The following is a 15,659-nucleotide window of genomic DNA, read 5'->3' as shown; positions in this document are numbered from 1 at the left end:
TGCAAGTGGCAGTCTGTTGCCGCAGCTTGTGTTGTACTTGTTGTTATGTATTTTTGAAAACATTGGACCTTTTTGTAATTCCAAAAAGTATAATAATCCCTTAATTCCAAAAGGTATATTTGATTTTTGTTTTTGTTTAAAAAAAAAAAAAACCAACAAAACAAAAACCCACATCACCAAAAGAACACCATACCTATGGTGCAGTATGGTGGTGGCAGCAACATGCTTTAGGGCTGTTTTTCTTCAGCCAGAACTTTGACTTTTGTCAAGGTAGAGGGAATCATGAATAGCTACAAATACCGGTTGATTTTAGTGCAAAACCTTCAGGTGTCTGCTAGTAAGCTGAAAAGGAATTCCACCTTTTAGCATGACCGTGACACAAGGTATACATCCAGATCAACAAAGGAATGGCTTAACCAAAGTTGTCATAAAGTCAAGATGTGCTACAACAAAGTATTAGGTTACGGGTGTGCACACATATGCAACTAGGTTATTGACCAGGTTTCCCCCTTAAAAATGTTTTTCACATTAATTTTTATATGTTGTAATTTCACATTGAGGGTGTGAGAAGTTCATGACATGGTTTATCTTGGTTTAATTTTTTTACATCGCAAAAACCTGCCATTTTAACAAGGTTTGTAGACTTTTTATATCCATTGTATGCATGAAGACAATTAATTCTTATAGATTTCCCATTCTTGGTTTGTGTAGAGAAAGCTAGCTGAGGTGACGGAAGAAGAGTGGTTGAGTATTCCAGATGTGGGTGATGCCAGAAATAAGAGACAAAGAAACCCACGTTATGAGAAACTCACGCCAGTGCCCGACAGCTTCTTTGCTAAACATCTTCAGACTGGAGATAACCATACCACTGTTGACCCTCGACAAGGGGTAACATTCATTCATTCTTTAATGCATCATTCTTTCATTCAGATATTTGTTCATTTATTTAATATGCAAAACCACATTTATTAAAATGTAATTGGTAGTAATGGATGGGTAAGTTAAGGTTTATTAATTTATTACTGATTGGTAATCGGTACCATTTATAGTTAATCATTTAACCCTTGTGCTTCAATTAAAAAAGGTTACACACAGGTCCATAGAGGACAAAAATGTCCACGTCCAAAAACTATCATCAAAATATTATATATTTAAAAAAAAAAAAAAAAAATTCCACTTTCACTGACGTCAACTATTTTCATTTTTTTTTTTTTTTTTTTTTTTTTTTTTTTAAACCAGCATCAGTTCTAATCATTAATTACTAAACATTCATTCATTTTCAGAATTGTATTCCTTTAAATGCTGGTTTGTTTACATAATGCCACAGATGTTTTTTTTTTTTTTTATGAAAAATATAAATAGTAATTATTTTCCATATACTAAATGCTAAGCAGATTTTTTTCTTTGATTTACAGTCTTTGATACATCAATGATTAACAGCAACATTAATTTTGATGCATTCATATATTTTTTTGCAGTGTCAGATAAAAAAAGAAACCTCAACTACAACAACTAATTGATGATAATCAATTATGAAAATCGTGGTCAATGACTCATTATCAGTTAGTCGGCACGGGGTGCGTTTACTCACTACGTTACTTTTCTGAAAACACGCTTCGGAGAGTAAATACTAAAGTTGTGTCCCAAATGACGTAGTATGCACTGACACTATGCACTGTGTACTCTACCGTCTAATGTATGTATTTTAGAACGGTAATATCACCTCTAACACTAGCGTGCTTTTTACTTACCGGAAGTATAAGCCGTTTCCTAGTCGACAGTGCATGACATACGCCCGCTAGCATTAGCAGAGTCACAGACAAAGACTTTCTTCAGTTTACTGTTTATCAGCGTTACCTTTTAGTCCCAACATAACCTCAGTCACCATCAGACTGAGGTGTAATCATCAAGTGACTGAGGAAGAAAATCCTCCAAGGCAGGGGGACATTTTCTATAAAACACTGTGGAGATCAAACAGTGATGCATGAGCACAAACTTATGTTTATATCCAGAGTGCTCCACTGTGTGTAATGGGTTGGGGAAACTAGAGCAAGTTGCTTTAAAAGGTTTAGTTTAATTTAAGTTTGTCATTATATGCTGTATTTGCATGCTTGCAGTGTAACTTCTGTCGTTTATTATAACGAATGTGATGTTAGTAACAAGGCCGTGTTGCTCCTCACACGCGTTATAGACACGGTGATGGATGGTGGGAGCGCAAGTAAGATCTGTAATGTTTAATTAAAACACTACGATCAAAAGTAAACGGAAGTAAAACAGTGTCTAAAAGCAGTGAGTAACAGAAGCCATAAGGGGCAGTGAAAGTTTTTATTATTAATTTAGGACTGTAGTTTAATTCTGTGCTTTTTGTGCATCCATATATATATATATGTGTGTGTGTGTATGTATATATGTATATATATATATATATATATATATATATATATATATATATATATATATATATATATATAAAATATAAAAAAAATAGAATTTATGCATAAAAAGCACAAAATTAAACTTCAGTCCTAAATTAATAATATATATCTGCTCTGTGTATTGGGTTCTTTTCAGTCTTATATAATTGGACAAACAGTTGTGTAAAGTTTTAGTCTGAAGTTTATATTTATAACACTCAGTTTGTGGATTAAATTTTTGGGGAAAAAATGGTAATGCTGCAATTTAAATTATGAGAAAGTTTAGTGTTTTTTGACCTTGTATGCATGTAAATCTATTGTATGAGTCTTTTAAAACAAAATTAGGCACGTTTCAAAACGATAATAGGTGCGTGTTAATATATATTTTTTCCACATTCACTGACTTCTTTTTTTTTTTTTTTTTTTTTTTTTTTAAAACCAGCGTCAGTTCTAATCATAACTACCAAACATTCATTCATTTTCAGAATTTTAACTGTTTAAATGCTGGTTTCTTTACATAATGCAAAAATCTTCAAAGCTCAGTAACTTTCTTTGACTCATATACATGGGGGTGGGATTTGTGATTTCCAGTACAATATAATTTCTTTCTTTCAAACTCTACACATACAAACCGTTTTCGGTACACACATACAAACCACAAGTCTGATTATCCATACAAACACACCTACACAATTATAGCTGTATCATTTATATAGCGCTCTATAATACAGAATCAGAAAAAAGGAAAAGCATGTACAGGTGCATCTCAAAAAATTTGAATATCATGGAAAAGCAACTTTTTTCCATAATTTAATTCAAAAAGTGGAACTTTTTATTCTATCCGTGTGGGGTCATCCTTAGCAGCAGCAAATTAATTTTTTTTAGGTGTCAAATGCTCCAAGCGGACATAGTGTGTCAGGATGGATCAGGCAGGTCTAGAGAGCTGAAGGAGTCAGGATCACCAGTAACCCAGAAGTACCATGTGTAGCTTGATTGAGAGGGCGGTGGAAGAGAGAGAGAACAGTAATTATTAGGTCTGCTCTTGTCCTGTAATGGTTTAAGAAAATGTACATTGTGTGCAGAGTGTATGCAGGGAACCTGGCAAGACTAACTATGACAACATAAATAAAAGGGGAAGTGCAGGGGGTGTCAAAGCATCCAAACATCCCAGTTTACCAAAACACTCTAGGTCCATGAACCCTCCAGATCTGTACCTTTACCTAAGAGAAAAGCTTAACAAAAGCCTTGACTAAACAAATGTGTTTTCAGCCTTGACTTAAAGACTGAGACTGTGTATGAGTCCCAAACACTAATTGGAAGGCTGTTCCATAACTGTGAGGCTTTGTAAAAGAAAGCTCTGCCTCCTGTTGTTGAGGTATCAACAGAGAGCTTGCACCTTTTGATCAAAGTAGGCATGCGGATCGTAAGACCAGGAGTTTGCTCAGCTACTGCATCATGGAAATATTCGGTTCTTTATAGTTTAATAGTAATATTTTATAATAGCAATATTTAGCAATATTTCTGATATGAAAGAAGGGTATTCTAGTAATATCTACATGAGCTTCAAATGAGAGACTGTAGTCAATAATTACACTATGGTCTTTTACTGCTGCACATGTTGTCACTGAAAGGCCATCCAGTTACTATGTAATCAGAAAGTGAGCTTCCATCTGACCTGCCAAAGGGGACGTTTCATATTGGCCTATAGTTGGACAGCTGACAGGGGATGAGGCCAGGTTGGCTTTTTTTTTTGTTTTGTTTTTTTTAAATCAGGGGTTTGATAACTGCTAGTTTAATGGATTTGGGAATATGGCCAGTGGGCATGGAAGAACTGCTTATTTGTAATAGAGGTTTGATTGCTTCTGGTAGTATCTGTTTGAAGATATTTATAGGTAAGGGATCTAATATGCATGCTGATGATTTTGATATTGGAAATTAATTAAATTAGTCTCTCGAAAGGGTGTAAAGCATTTTAATCACTGACCTGATGTGGTTATATTGTCATCTACATGGTTCGAGTTCACATTGTCTGACTTTAAATTAATAGGCTGAATTTTTAGCCTGATAATTTCAGTTTTGTCATTGAAAAATTCAAAGTAATCATTACTACATATTGATGGTGTAAATGCTTCTGTGGTGGCCTTTTTCCTAGTTAACTTTGCTACAGTATTAAATAAGAATCTAGTATTTTAATTTCTATCTATTAAGGGTGGAGAGATGTTGATCTAGCAGCAGTAAGAGCCTTTCTATAGCTTAGAAGGATCTCCTCTCATACTGTTCTGAATACTATCAATTTAGTAGTGGATTCTCAAAATTAATATTAAAGTCATCAATAATTACTGCTTTATCTACATAACCAAGTCTGCATAAACAAAAAGTTTGAGATGAAATCCACAAATTCAAAAAGAAATTCATAATATGGGCCTGTGGGTCTGTAAATAATAATTAGTGGAATCGACTGGGTATACTTTTTTTGTGGCTACATAAATTGTTAGTGTGAAGAATTTCAAATGTGTCTAATTCATTTTCAGATTTTTGTGTGATACCTAGAATATCATTATAAATAACTGACACCTCTTCCTCTGGCACCTAGATGAGGGTAATGTATATAACTGAATCAGGCAGGACTAGCTTCATTTAATGCTACATACTCATTTTGTTTAACACACATTTCTGTTAAACATAGTATGTTAATTTAACAGGACACTGGTGATTTTGACCTACTTTATGCATTCTTGTAGGTTTTTTGCTTCATGCTTTCTAGGGTTAAAGAATCAAATACACCATGTTTTGCTATAAATGGAAATGCAAAATACAATGGCGTGCGTACTTAAACACAAACCTGTATAACATGGTCAGCAGCACAATACTAAAATTACCAAAAGGTTATCAAATCTTATGAAGCATGATGATTTTGGAATTTTGACTTAATGGCATTTCTTTTCTACTTCTCATGGTGAATAACCCTGTGATTGTCTGAGGCACTGTGAAATTTTCAGCAGCTCAGGCTAGGTTGACAGGCAGTCACAGATGATCACAGACTAACCCCCTCAGATCTCTCTTTGTGGGCAGAAATAAATATCAAGAACATCCCTTTGGGGCTCTCTTCCTCTTGAACTTGTGGAACTGTAGACCTTTGACATTTTTAAAGCTCAACTCAAGACTTACTTTTTTAAACTTGCATTTGATAGCTGATGTCTACTTTTATTATTATTATGATACTGATGATTATTGTTTGTATTTTTTATCATTTAAATTTTTTTGTGTACTGCTTATTTTGTGTACAGCGCTTTGAGAAGCTGCCTTTAAAGGGGCTCTATAAAAGAGTTTATTACAGGGATGCACCGAATGTCCGGCAACTGAAATTATTCAGCCGAAAATAGCAAAAATTCACTTATTCGTGTTCGGCCGAATAAGTGAAAAGGCCGAGTAAATTTGACCGGACAATGACATGTTTGATGACGCGAGCAAATAGCCTAGCAACCAGAGCGAGACACGCAAATGTCACGACCTCGATGAGGGGGCGTGCGCATGCACGAGCTGTGGACATGCGCGTTTGTTTTGTTTCTGTTCCGGAGCGTGTTTGTCACGTCGCGAGACGTATGGGAGTAGAGTACGGAAGCAGGTAAAGACGTATTTATTTAAGGGCAGGCAGACAAATCCTGTATCTTCTATAATACTCCACGAGATGTACAGGGACGCGAGCGGTATATATCCCCAATGTAATCAGCCGTATAGAACCGAATATAACCATTTTTGCACTCTTGTCAATGCACTTTGTAATGCACATTTTTGTTGTAGGCTACAGAGTGTTACATTCTTTCAGCAGTCAGTTATAGGCCTAACATAGGCTATTCAAGGGGGGCTCAAGATGACCACATCAAAATATTTTTATTTTAATCATTTATTTATTTAAAGTTATATTGTGCCTTGTTGGTAGCCTATGCCTGTTGGAATGAAAAAAAATGTTCACTGTTAAATAAATATTTTGAAATTGTAGTTTTTGTAATTGATTTTGTTCTTTGAAAAGCAAGACAAAATAGTAAAAATCACATTTTGACTATTTAATTTATGCAGTGGTGAAAAAAATGGCTAAATAAATGGAAAAAACGCGAAAAAACGTGTTCGGTATTCGGCTTTCGGACAAGTTTTCCATTATATTCGGTTTCAGCCAATAATTTTCATTTCTGTGCATCCCTAGTTTATTATGTATTATAATAATAATACTAATAATAATATTGGAGTGGAAAAACACTTCAGACAAGATTTTCTAGGTCTGCCACCATTATTGGAACAAGAGACAACCACTCACTCATTCCAGTCATGCCAAACCATCTGCAGGTCCCCCTTTTAAAGCATCTACATCTACTAATGCAGATAAAGGCCTGAAATTCTGCACACTATTTATTGGGAATAGTGACATTGTCAGAAAGCATAAAGCAAATCCGATTTGGTGATTTGGGATGCCTCCTAGTAATTTCACATGGCTTGACCCATATGCCAATTTTAAATGTATTTTGATTCTGCATCAAAAATCTCAAATATAACAAGTTTAATTTTCATAGGGTATAGGCTGTGCTTTGAGTTGTTAAGGAATTTGTGTCTGGCACAAATTTTGAAATGTGAAATTTCTTTATTTTTGTTTAAATTATTTATTTATTTTTGAATACCCTGGTTGTATTGCAGAGAACATAACTTTTGTGCTTCTCTCGTTTGATGGACATGGTTGTTTTTTTAAAAATCCCCTGTTGAACTCAAGTTTGCAAACAAATATTAAGTGTTATTTGCTTCAGTTTACTTTAAGACCATACTGTTCCTGTACTTTTGCTCACCTAAAAATTGGGTGGTCTGCCACAAAAGGTGTAGATCTAGATGTAAATATCATGACATTAAAACTGAAATTCTGATTTATCTCATTCATCTTTTGATCCCAAACCCAAATGTTTTCAGTGTATAGCAAAAAATAAATAAATAAATTATCCTTGTCGTTCCAGTACTTTTGGTGGGGACTGTAAATAGTTCCCTTTCTCTGCTATTTGGACCCCCAAACAGCCCTGAGTCTGTGTACAGCAAGACAGCTTATAATTTGCTAGGTTCATTCAATTAACATTTGGCATCCATATAGCCACATTTTCAGGCTGCAGGTAATAGGATTTGCATGTTACTGTTCTTGCATTAAAGTAACTGAGGAACAATTCAATTGCTCTCAAAATGCTGTAATCATGTCTGATTTGTCAATGACTTTCTTTTTGGAAATTTTCTTTAATTGAGGAGGAAAAAATTAAGCCTCTAAACCTCTAAAACTGCTGATCAAAGCATAATGCAGAGCTCTATCATTTTTATAACCTTAATTTCTTTATTTATATCTTTATTTGAGAGATCAGTAAAAATCAATAGACAAAATCTGAAGTTATACATTTAACATGTTTTGCATTACTAATTTTATTATGTCTTGTTTTACCCAGCAATTTAGTGGTTTGAACACGCCTTTCCCTGGGGGATTAAACACACCATATCCAGGGAGCATGACGCCAGGAGCTGGAGAGCTGGACATGAGAAAGATCGGCCAGGCCAGAAACACTCTGATGGACATGAGGCTCAGTCAGGTACACTGGGAGCTAGGGCTAACAAAATATGGTAAAATCATGGTAATATCTTCAGGAGTTGGGCAATGATTGACGCATGTGGAATTCACCAGGCATAGGCTGGTGAATTCACACTGAGTGTGGTTAAAAAAAATTTGAAATCCTTCACAGTTGAGTTTTGGGCCATGAGTGAACAGGGGAGCATCACATTTTGGAGACTGCAGTTTATATGAAACAAACTTTTGCTTATACCTAGAACACAGTTTAGGGATGGACAAATTACCCAGGTATCTTGTAAAACCAGATGTGTCTGGCATATTAGTTGTATTAATAGTTGCCCAGAGGCAGGGGTGGAAATTAATTGAGTAATTGTACTTTGTAATAACAAGTAGCTATTATTGTCATACATGTACTTCATCAATGTGGAAAGAATAGTGCCAGTTCATCATCTGTGGTGACCTCCTCATGCTACACAGTGTAGTTAATGCAGTAGCTATGCATGTCTGTCTAAAGATTGATAAGCCACCAGACTAGTGTCCAACTTGAACATGAGCATTCCTGGCCCTACCTCAGTAAAATGTTTCAATATGCTGGAGTAAACAACTACTTATATAAAATAAGGTGTCTCCTTAGCCTTCCTAGAAGTCATGAGAAAACATGTTGAGGTGTGACTTGCTAACAATAATTGGTTTTAATAGGGTTGTAAACCTTTTCTTCCATGCTGTCACACATCAGTTCTTAAGGCAACGGTTTCATATTTGACAATACCACTGAATCGGTCACAATACGGTTCAATTTTGATTCATAAGGCAGTAATTTTGATATTTGATGATGCCACATGGCTGGTATATATATATATTTTTTTACCTGGCACTAGGGGGGCTCCTTACAAACCAACTCTGTTTACATACAAGCGCAAAAACACGGGAACTTTGACCGCGTAATCGTTCAGTCAGAACGTGCCAATACAGTAATGAGAATTGTGACCACACCTGCATTGAGGCTTGGTGGCAACTCTTATGAGGTGTCCTATTCTCGCGAAAGTAAGTTTGGCAGTGAAATGATCAGGGCATGGTATCCCATCACATTGACATCCCTACAGTGCAATAACTTGTCTTGTTAGAGGGTCTTGATAGAGTGGGATCCAGCAGTTCTCCTGGTAACACTTTAGAATACTGTTCTGTCATTAATGAATAATTACACAAGAGGGAATGAATAATGCAATATGAAAATTATAGTAACTAACAAGAAACTCTGATTAATGAATTAGTAAGTAATGGCACACAGATGGATGCGGTTGTCACTATTAGCTAATCGATAACTACTATTTCTTTCATGCCTCCTGGAGAACTACCCAGAAACTATATACGGTTTCATAATTAATGTGAAACTAATCAATAACTAATGCAGGACAAATGACTAGCGCTACATTCAAATTTTAACTACTACTGTTCACGAATACACGATTGTTTACATAATCAATCGGTAATAGCAGACTTATGATTTGGGTAAGCTGTTAATAATTTCTATATTTTATAGAAAGGGGGAGTCAGCAGTCATCTCTTTTGTTTGGTCAATATTCAGAGACCGACTGCTGTTCTTGCACCAACCTGTGAACCGTTCCACCTCCTCTTTGTATGATGTAGAATGGCTCACAGCAGTTAGCCTCATCAGTGAATTTGACTGTGGTTTGAACTGGATATGGCAGTGCAGTCGTGGGTTAGCAGTGTAAACAGCAGTGGGCTGAGCACACAGCCCTGGGCTGATCCAACCAGACTGGGGTCTCCCAGTAAGGAGGTGCAGGTCTAGTTTATCAATCAGTTTTTTGGGGACGATGGTGTTGAAATCTGAACTGATGTCAGTGAACAGCATTCCGACATTTGTATTTTCTTGTTGAGGTGGGTTAGTGCCAGGTGAAGAGTATGAAAGATTGTGTCATCTGTGGAACAGTTGAGGTGGTACACAAACTGCAGAGGATCCACTGTCATCGGGAGTCTGGTTCTGAAGTGACTCATGACCAGCCACTTGAAGCACTTCATGTTGACCGGTGTGAGTGCTGTGGATCAGTAGTCATTCAAAGTCAAAAACTTTGTCTATCAACCAGTGATAGAAATTTATCTTGGGTAAAAAGGCTTACATACAATACATATCACGTATATTAAACAAAGACACGATTGTTCTTAAGCACACACCTTTAAAAAAAATAAATAAGTAAATAAATAGAAGATAATGATCAAAGTAAACTATTTAACCTTATTTAAAATGAATATTACAGTAGGAATGAAAGAATTCCTTTAAGCCTTTCTTTTTAGCCAAAGGAGCTCTAAACCGGCGATCTGATGGAAGTACCTGAAAAAAGCAATGATGAGGATGAGCGGGGACAAGGCCTCCCACAACACAACTCTTTTGTCTTATTGATATTATGGTCCTTTGGTTCCAAGAAAGTTCCATGGATCTAAATATCAACAAATTGCCTATATGTAACCAGGCATTGCTCATCTGTCATAGAGCCACCAAAGCCATGTCATCAGCATATTTCAGGAGTGACATACCATTGATATCGCACTTGATTTCATTCGTATATATGGAAAATAAAATGGATGACAAAACACAGCCCTGTGGGACCTCCATATTAACATTGATACTACTAGATTTGAATCAGTGTATTCTAACATGCTGGGATCTGTCTTTTTAAAAAGTCCTTAATCCATAACACAAGAGTTGTATTAACTTATAATATCTGAAGGCGGCCCAAAAATAAATAAACGTTCACTGTGTTAAAAGCAGATGTAAAATCCATTAATAAAATTCTAACAAATGAATTCGGAAGATCCAGTTATCTAGACACTGTGTCCAAAAGAGTAAAATTGGCATCCTCAACTCCCCGTTTTAATTTGTAAGCAAACTCTCCTATGTTGGTGGTTAGCTCCCCCGCTTCCTCCCTCTTCATACATTTACAAAGAATCGAGGTGAGTGCCACAAGTGTAAAATTTTCCATCTCATTGGCAAGAGGTTTTTTAGCGACAGGAATGATTGTAGTCTCCTTCCATGCTCTAAGGACATAACCACTTTTCAGTGACTGCTGGAAGAGCTGAGCCACCATCCCTCCTAATTGGGCCGAACACTCAAGTCCATCCGGACCAGAAACTTTCTTTGTCTATAATTTAGAGAGGATAGAAATAACCCTTTGCTCATCCATAAATCCAAACAATCTGCTCATGATCCAAAACATACAAGCTCATTTGTGAAACATGGTAGAGGTAGTGTCATGGCTTGCGCTTACATGGCTGCTCCTTGAACAGGCTCAGTAAACTTTACTGACTATGCAACTTCTGATGGCAGCAGCAGTAGGAATTCAGAAGTTTACATGAACATTTTGTCTGCCAATTTACAGAGAAATGCATCCAAATTAATTGGGAAGAAGTTTATCGTGTAGCAAGACAATGATTCAAAACTAACTGCCAACACAGCAAATGACTTAATCAGGGGGTAAATAGAGGAATGTCTTAGACTGTCCAACTCAATCACCAGACCTTAACCCAATTGAGCATGCATTCCACATCATGAACAGACTGAAGGGAGAAATCCCTGAAACAGACAACTGAAATAGGCTGTGGTCTGGAAAAGTATTACATAAGGAGAAACCAACAATGTGGTGATGTGAGTGAGTTGCAGGCTTGATGCAATTATTTCAAGCAAGGAATATGCAACCAATTGTTATTCACTTTAATTTGCTTCAAGACTTATGTGTTCCTATACTTTAGCTTTCCTCAAAATTTAGTGGTCTGATACAAAAGGTTCTATATTTTATGTTGAGTAACACAAGTCGATGTAAATACCACAAAATAAAAGCAGAAATCCTAAAATCTCGTCTCATATATCCATTGTTTGATCTCTAACCCAATGTGTCTTTGGTGTACAGCACAAGCATTTGGCCTTGCTGTTCCAATAGTTTCTGAGAGGACTGTATGAAACTTAGATTGGTGAAGCAGACTTTTATTTGTCAGGCTTTTATTTGACAGATGTTAAACATCTAAAAACATTTATATTATTTTTATTTATATTGTTCTTGTGATCATTCAGTCACTATTTATTGCAATACTATTTGCTTTTTTACTGTTTTACTTTTTGACTACTTTTTGACTAACTTCACACTGTAAATCACTTTGAGCTGCATTTTTAATTTATGAATGGTGCTATATAAGCAAAGTTTATTATATACTTTGTTGGCAACAGGCTTTGTTGTTTGCTACCGTGACTGTGAGCCTTGGACTTGTGTTAAAATGTCAGTTAACTAATTCCAAAGGACAAGAGGCTTCTTTTATGTACTTATTAATGTACTAATGGGCTTTGACAAAGTGAACTTGATTTGGAATAATGTGTTCTGCTATATATAATAGTGCATTCTTGCAACTGTGTTTGCACAAATAGTTGATGGAAACTAAAAGAAAAGTCCTTAATACTATAGTTAAAAAAAAATGTATATTAGTATTTTTGTTGAATGTAAAGGCAGAAATGTTTTGGATATTTCTTGCTTTGGTAAGTCATACCAGATGTACTTGTAACCTGCTTATTCTCAACCATTGGGTTTTAAAAGGTCACCAGTGAGTTGAAGGTGTGCTTGAGGATGTTGAATATGCTGAGCCTGGATGGTCTTAGTTTAACTCTGGCTTGTTTGACAGCTTAACAGAAGTTTTAATTGCTTATATTAAAGCACATTCAATTATTGAAGTAGAATCATATGCTTTCGTTATACATTGACTAAGCTGAAACTATCCCATATTATAAGGGAGTAGAACAAAATTTAGCATTGTTTGTACAGGTTTCTGACTCCGTGAGTGGGCAGACCGTGGTGGACCCTAAAGGCTATTTGACTGACCTCAACTCCATGATCCCAACACATGGGGGTGATATCAGGTAATTTACTTGTGCTTTCTTTTGTACAGATTATCCTTCAAATAGCACTATTTTTTAATTGCACTGAGGGGTAAGTGTGTGTGGTTTTTGTGCAGTGATATTAAGAAGGCACGTCTGTTGTTGAAGTCAGTGAGGGAGACAAACCCTCACCACCCCCCTGCCTGGATTGCCTCTGCACGTTTGGAGGAGGTTACTGGCAAATTGCAGGTGGCCAGAAACCTCATCATGAAAGGAACGGAGATGTGTCCAAAGGTCAGCTGAACTTTTGTTTCATATGTAGTGACATGCACACATTTCTTTTATGGGTATTTTAGTGACATTACATGCATATTAACCACCAAAATAAGTGGAATCACAAAACTACCTTAACATAGACATGACTTATCAAAACACACCCAATGAGGAGAATTGCTGTATGGGTATTCGGACTGCCATAAGCATATATTTAAAAACTGTAGTTGTAATATAATCATTACATATGTCCTCAGGTGAGGATTTGTATCATAAGTGAAGTTTGGTACAAATTGAACATTGTATGTTTGGGTTGGTGTAAAACACGTCACTTCCTGTTGCAAGCAGGTGGTGCTATGACTATAACTAAATATTGGCATGAAGGTGTCTTCAGGCCAGGACTTTTATCAAACTTGTTAAGTTTTGAGCAGAATGGACATTGTACAGTATCTCACAAAAGTGAGTACACCCCTCACATTTTTGTAAATATTTGATTATATCTTTTCATGTGACAACACTGAAGAAATGATACTTTGCTACAATGTAAAGTAGTGAGTGTACAGGTTGTGTAAGTGTAAATTTGCTGTCCCCTCAAAACAACTTGACAGACAGCCATTAATGTCTAAACCGCTGGCAACAAAAGTGATTACACCCCTAAGTGAAAATGTCCAAATTGGGCCCAATTAGCCATTTTCCCTCCCCGTTGTCAAGTGACTTGTTAGTGTTACAAGGTCTCAGGTGTGAATGGGGAGCAGGTGTGTTAAATTTGGTGTAATCGCTCTCACACTCCCTCATACTGGTCACTGGAAGTGCAACATGGCAAAGAACTCTCTGAGGATCTGAAAAAAAGAATTGTTGCTCTACATAAAGATGGCCTAGGCTATAAGAAGATTGCCAAGACCCTGACACTGAGCTGCAGCACGGTGGCCAAGACCATACAGCGGTTTAACAGGACAGATTCCACTCTGAACAGGCCTCACCATGGTCGACGAAAGAAGTTGAGTGCACATGCTCAGCGTGATATCCAGAGGTTGTCTTTGGGAAATAGACATATGAGTGCTGCCAACATTGCTGCAGAGGTTGAAGGGGTGGGAGGTCAGCCTGTCAGTGCTCAACCATATGCTGCACACTGCATCAACTTGGTCTGCATGGCTGTCGTCCCAGAAGGAAGCCTCTTCTAAAGGTGATGCACAAGAAAGCCTGCAGAAAGTTTGCTGAAGTAGACTAAGGACCTGGATTACTGGAACCATGTCCTGTGGTCTGATGAGACCAAGATAAACTTATTTGGTTCAGATGGTGTCAAGCGTGTGTGGCGGCAACCAGGTGAGGAGTACAAAGACGTGTGTGTGTCTTGCTTACAGTCGAGCATGTTGGTGGGAGTGTCATGGTCTGGGGCTGCACGAGTGCTCTCGGCACTGGGGAGCTACAGTTCATTGAGGGAACCATGAATGCCAACATGTACTGTGACATAATGAAGCAGAGCATGATCCCAGCATGTATTCCAGCATGATATCGACCCCAAACACACCTCCAAGATGAACTTGCCTTGCTAAAGAAGCTGTGGGTGAAGGTGATTGACTGGCCAAGCATGTCTCCAGACCTAAACCCTATTGAGCATCTCTGGGGCATCCTCGAAACGGAAGGTGGAGGAGCACAAGGTCTCTAACATCCACCAGCTCCGTGATGTCATCATGGAGGAGTGTAAGAGGACTCCAGTGGCAACCTGTGAAGCACTGGTGAACTCCATGCCCAAGAGTATTAAGGCAGTGCTGGAAAATAATGGTGCCCACACAAAATATTGACACTTTGGGCCCAATTTGGACATTTTCACTTAGGGGTGTACTCACTTTTGTTGCCAGCGGTTTTAGATGTTAATGGCTGCGTGTTGAGTTATTTTGAGTGGACAGCAAATTTACACTGTAATACAAGCTGTACATTCACTACTTTACATTGTAGCAAAGTGTCATTTCTTCAGTATTGTCACATGAAAAGATATAATCAAATATTTACAAAAGTATGTTTGAGTTATAACAACTTCCTTTTTCATGGCGAAACATTGAAATTTGTAAGACTGCCATGCCCATGCCGTGCAGCGAAAACTCAAAAACTTTGCAATTTAACATCAAGGCCATTAGATAGGACTGACAGAATATTATGTTGATCGGATGAAATCTCTAGGATGAGTTCGTTAAAGTACAAGGACTGGATATGGCAAAAACAGCACACATCATTGAAATTTTGTAGGTGGCGCCATTTTGCCACACTCCATTATGGAATCCCTATCAGATACAAAGTTTTGTGAGTTTTCGGGTATGTTTAGGCCCTGTAAAATGCGATACATTTGAGAAAAGAATAATGATTAAAGCTGCAAGCAGCAATGAACGGGGCCCTCGGATGCATGTTGGGGCTGCTCTGCTAGGGGAACACCGTTCCATTTTTAAAAAAAACACTTTTTAGCACTTGTATGTTTTTGAGTGTATCACGATGTAAAACATGTAATTGGCAGTAGGTG

The 15,659-nt window shown here is 37.1% G+C and overlaps 1 protein-coding gene across 1 annotated transcript in view; it reads left to right on the top strand.

Annotated features, from left to right (window-relative positions):
* prpf6 (PRP6 pre-mRNA processing factor 6 homolog (S. cerevisiae)) overlaps window positions 1-15,659 on the top strand; it is a 54,360-nt gene that overhangs the window by 10,004 nt on the left and 28,697 nt on the right. Inside the window, exons 5-8 of the mRNA XM_053643075.1 lie at window positions 712-888; window positions 7,880-8,020; window positions 12,822-12,916; window positions 13,012-13,168. Of these exons, the coding sequence (XP_053499050.1) occupies window positions 712-888; window positions 7,880-8,020; window positions 12,822-12,916; window positions 13,012-13,168 (570 nt within the window). The remainder of the gene's footprint in view (window positions 1-711; window positions 889-7,879; window positions 8,021-12,821; window positions 12,917-13,011; window positions 13,169-15,659) is intronic.

This window comes from Ictalurus furcatus, chromosome 15 (assembly GCF_023375685.1).
Source record: "Ictalurus furcatus strain D&B chromosome 15, Billie_1.0, whole genome shotgun sequence".
In the NCBI taxonomy this organism is placed as follows: Eukaryota; Metazoa; Chordata; class Actinopteri; order Siluriformes; family Ictaluridae; genus Ictalurus; species Ictalurus furcatus.
The sequence above is the reverse complement of the archived record's forward strand: the minus strand, read 5'-3'. Positions and strand labels throughout refer to the sequence as shown.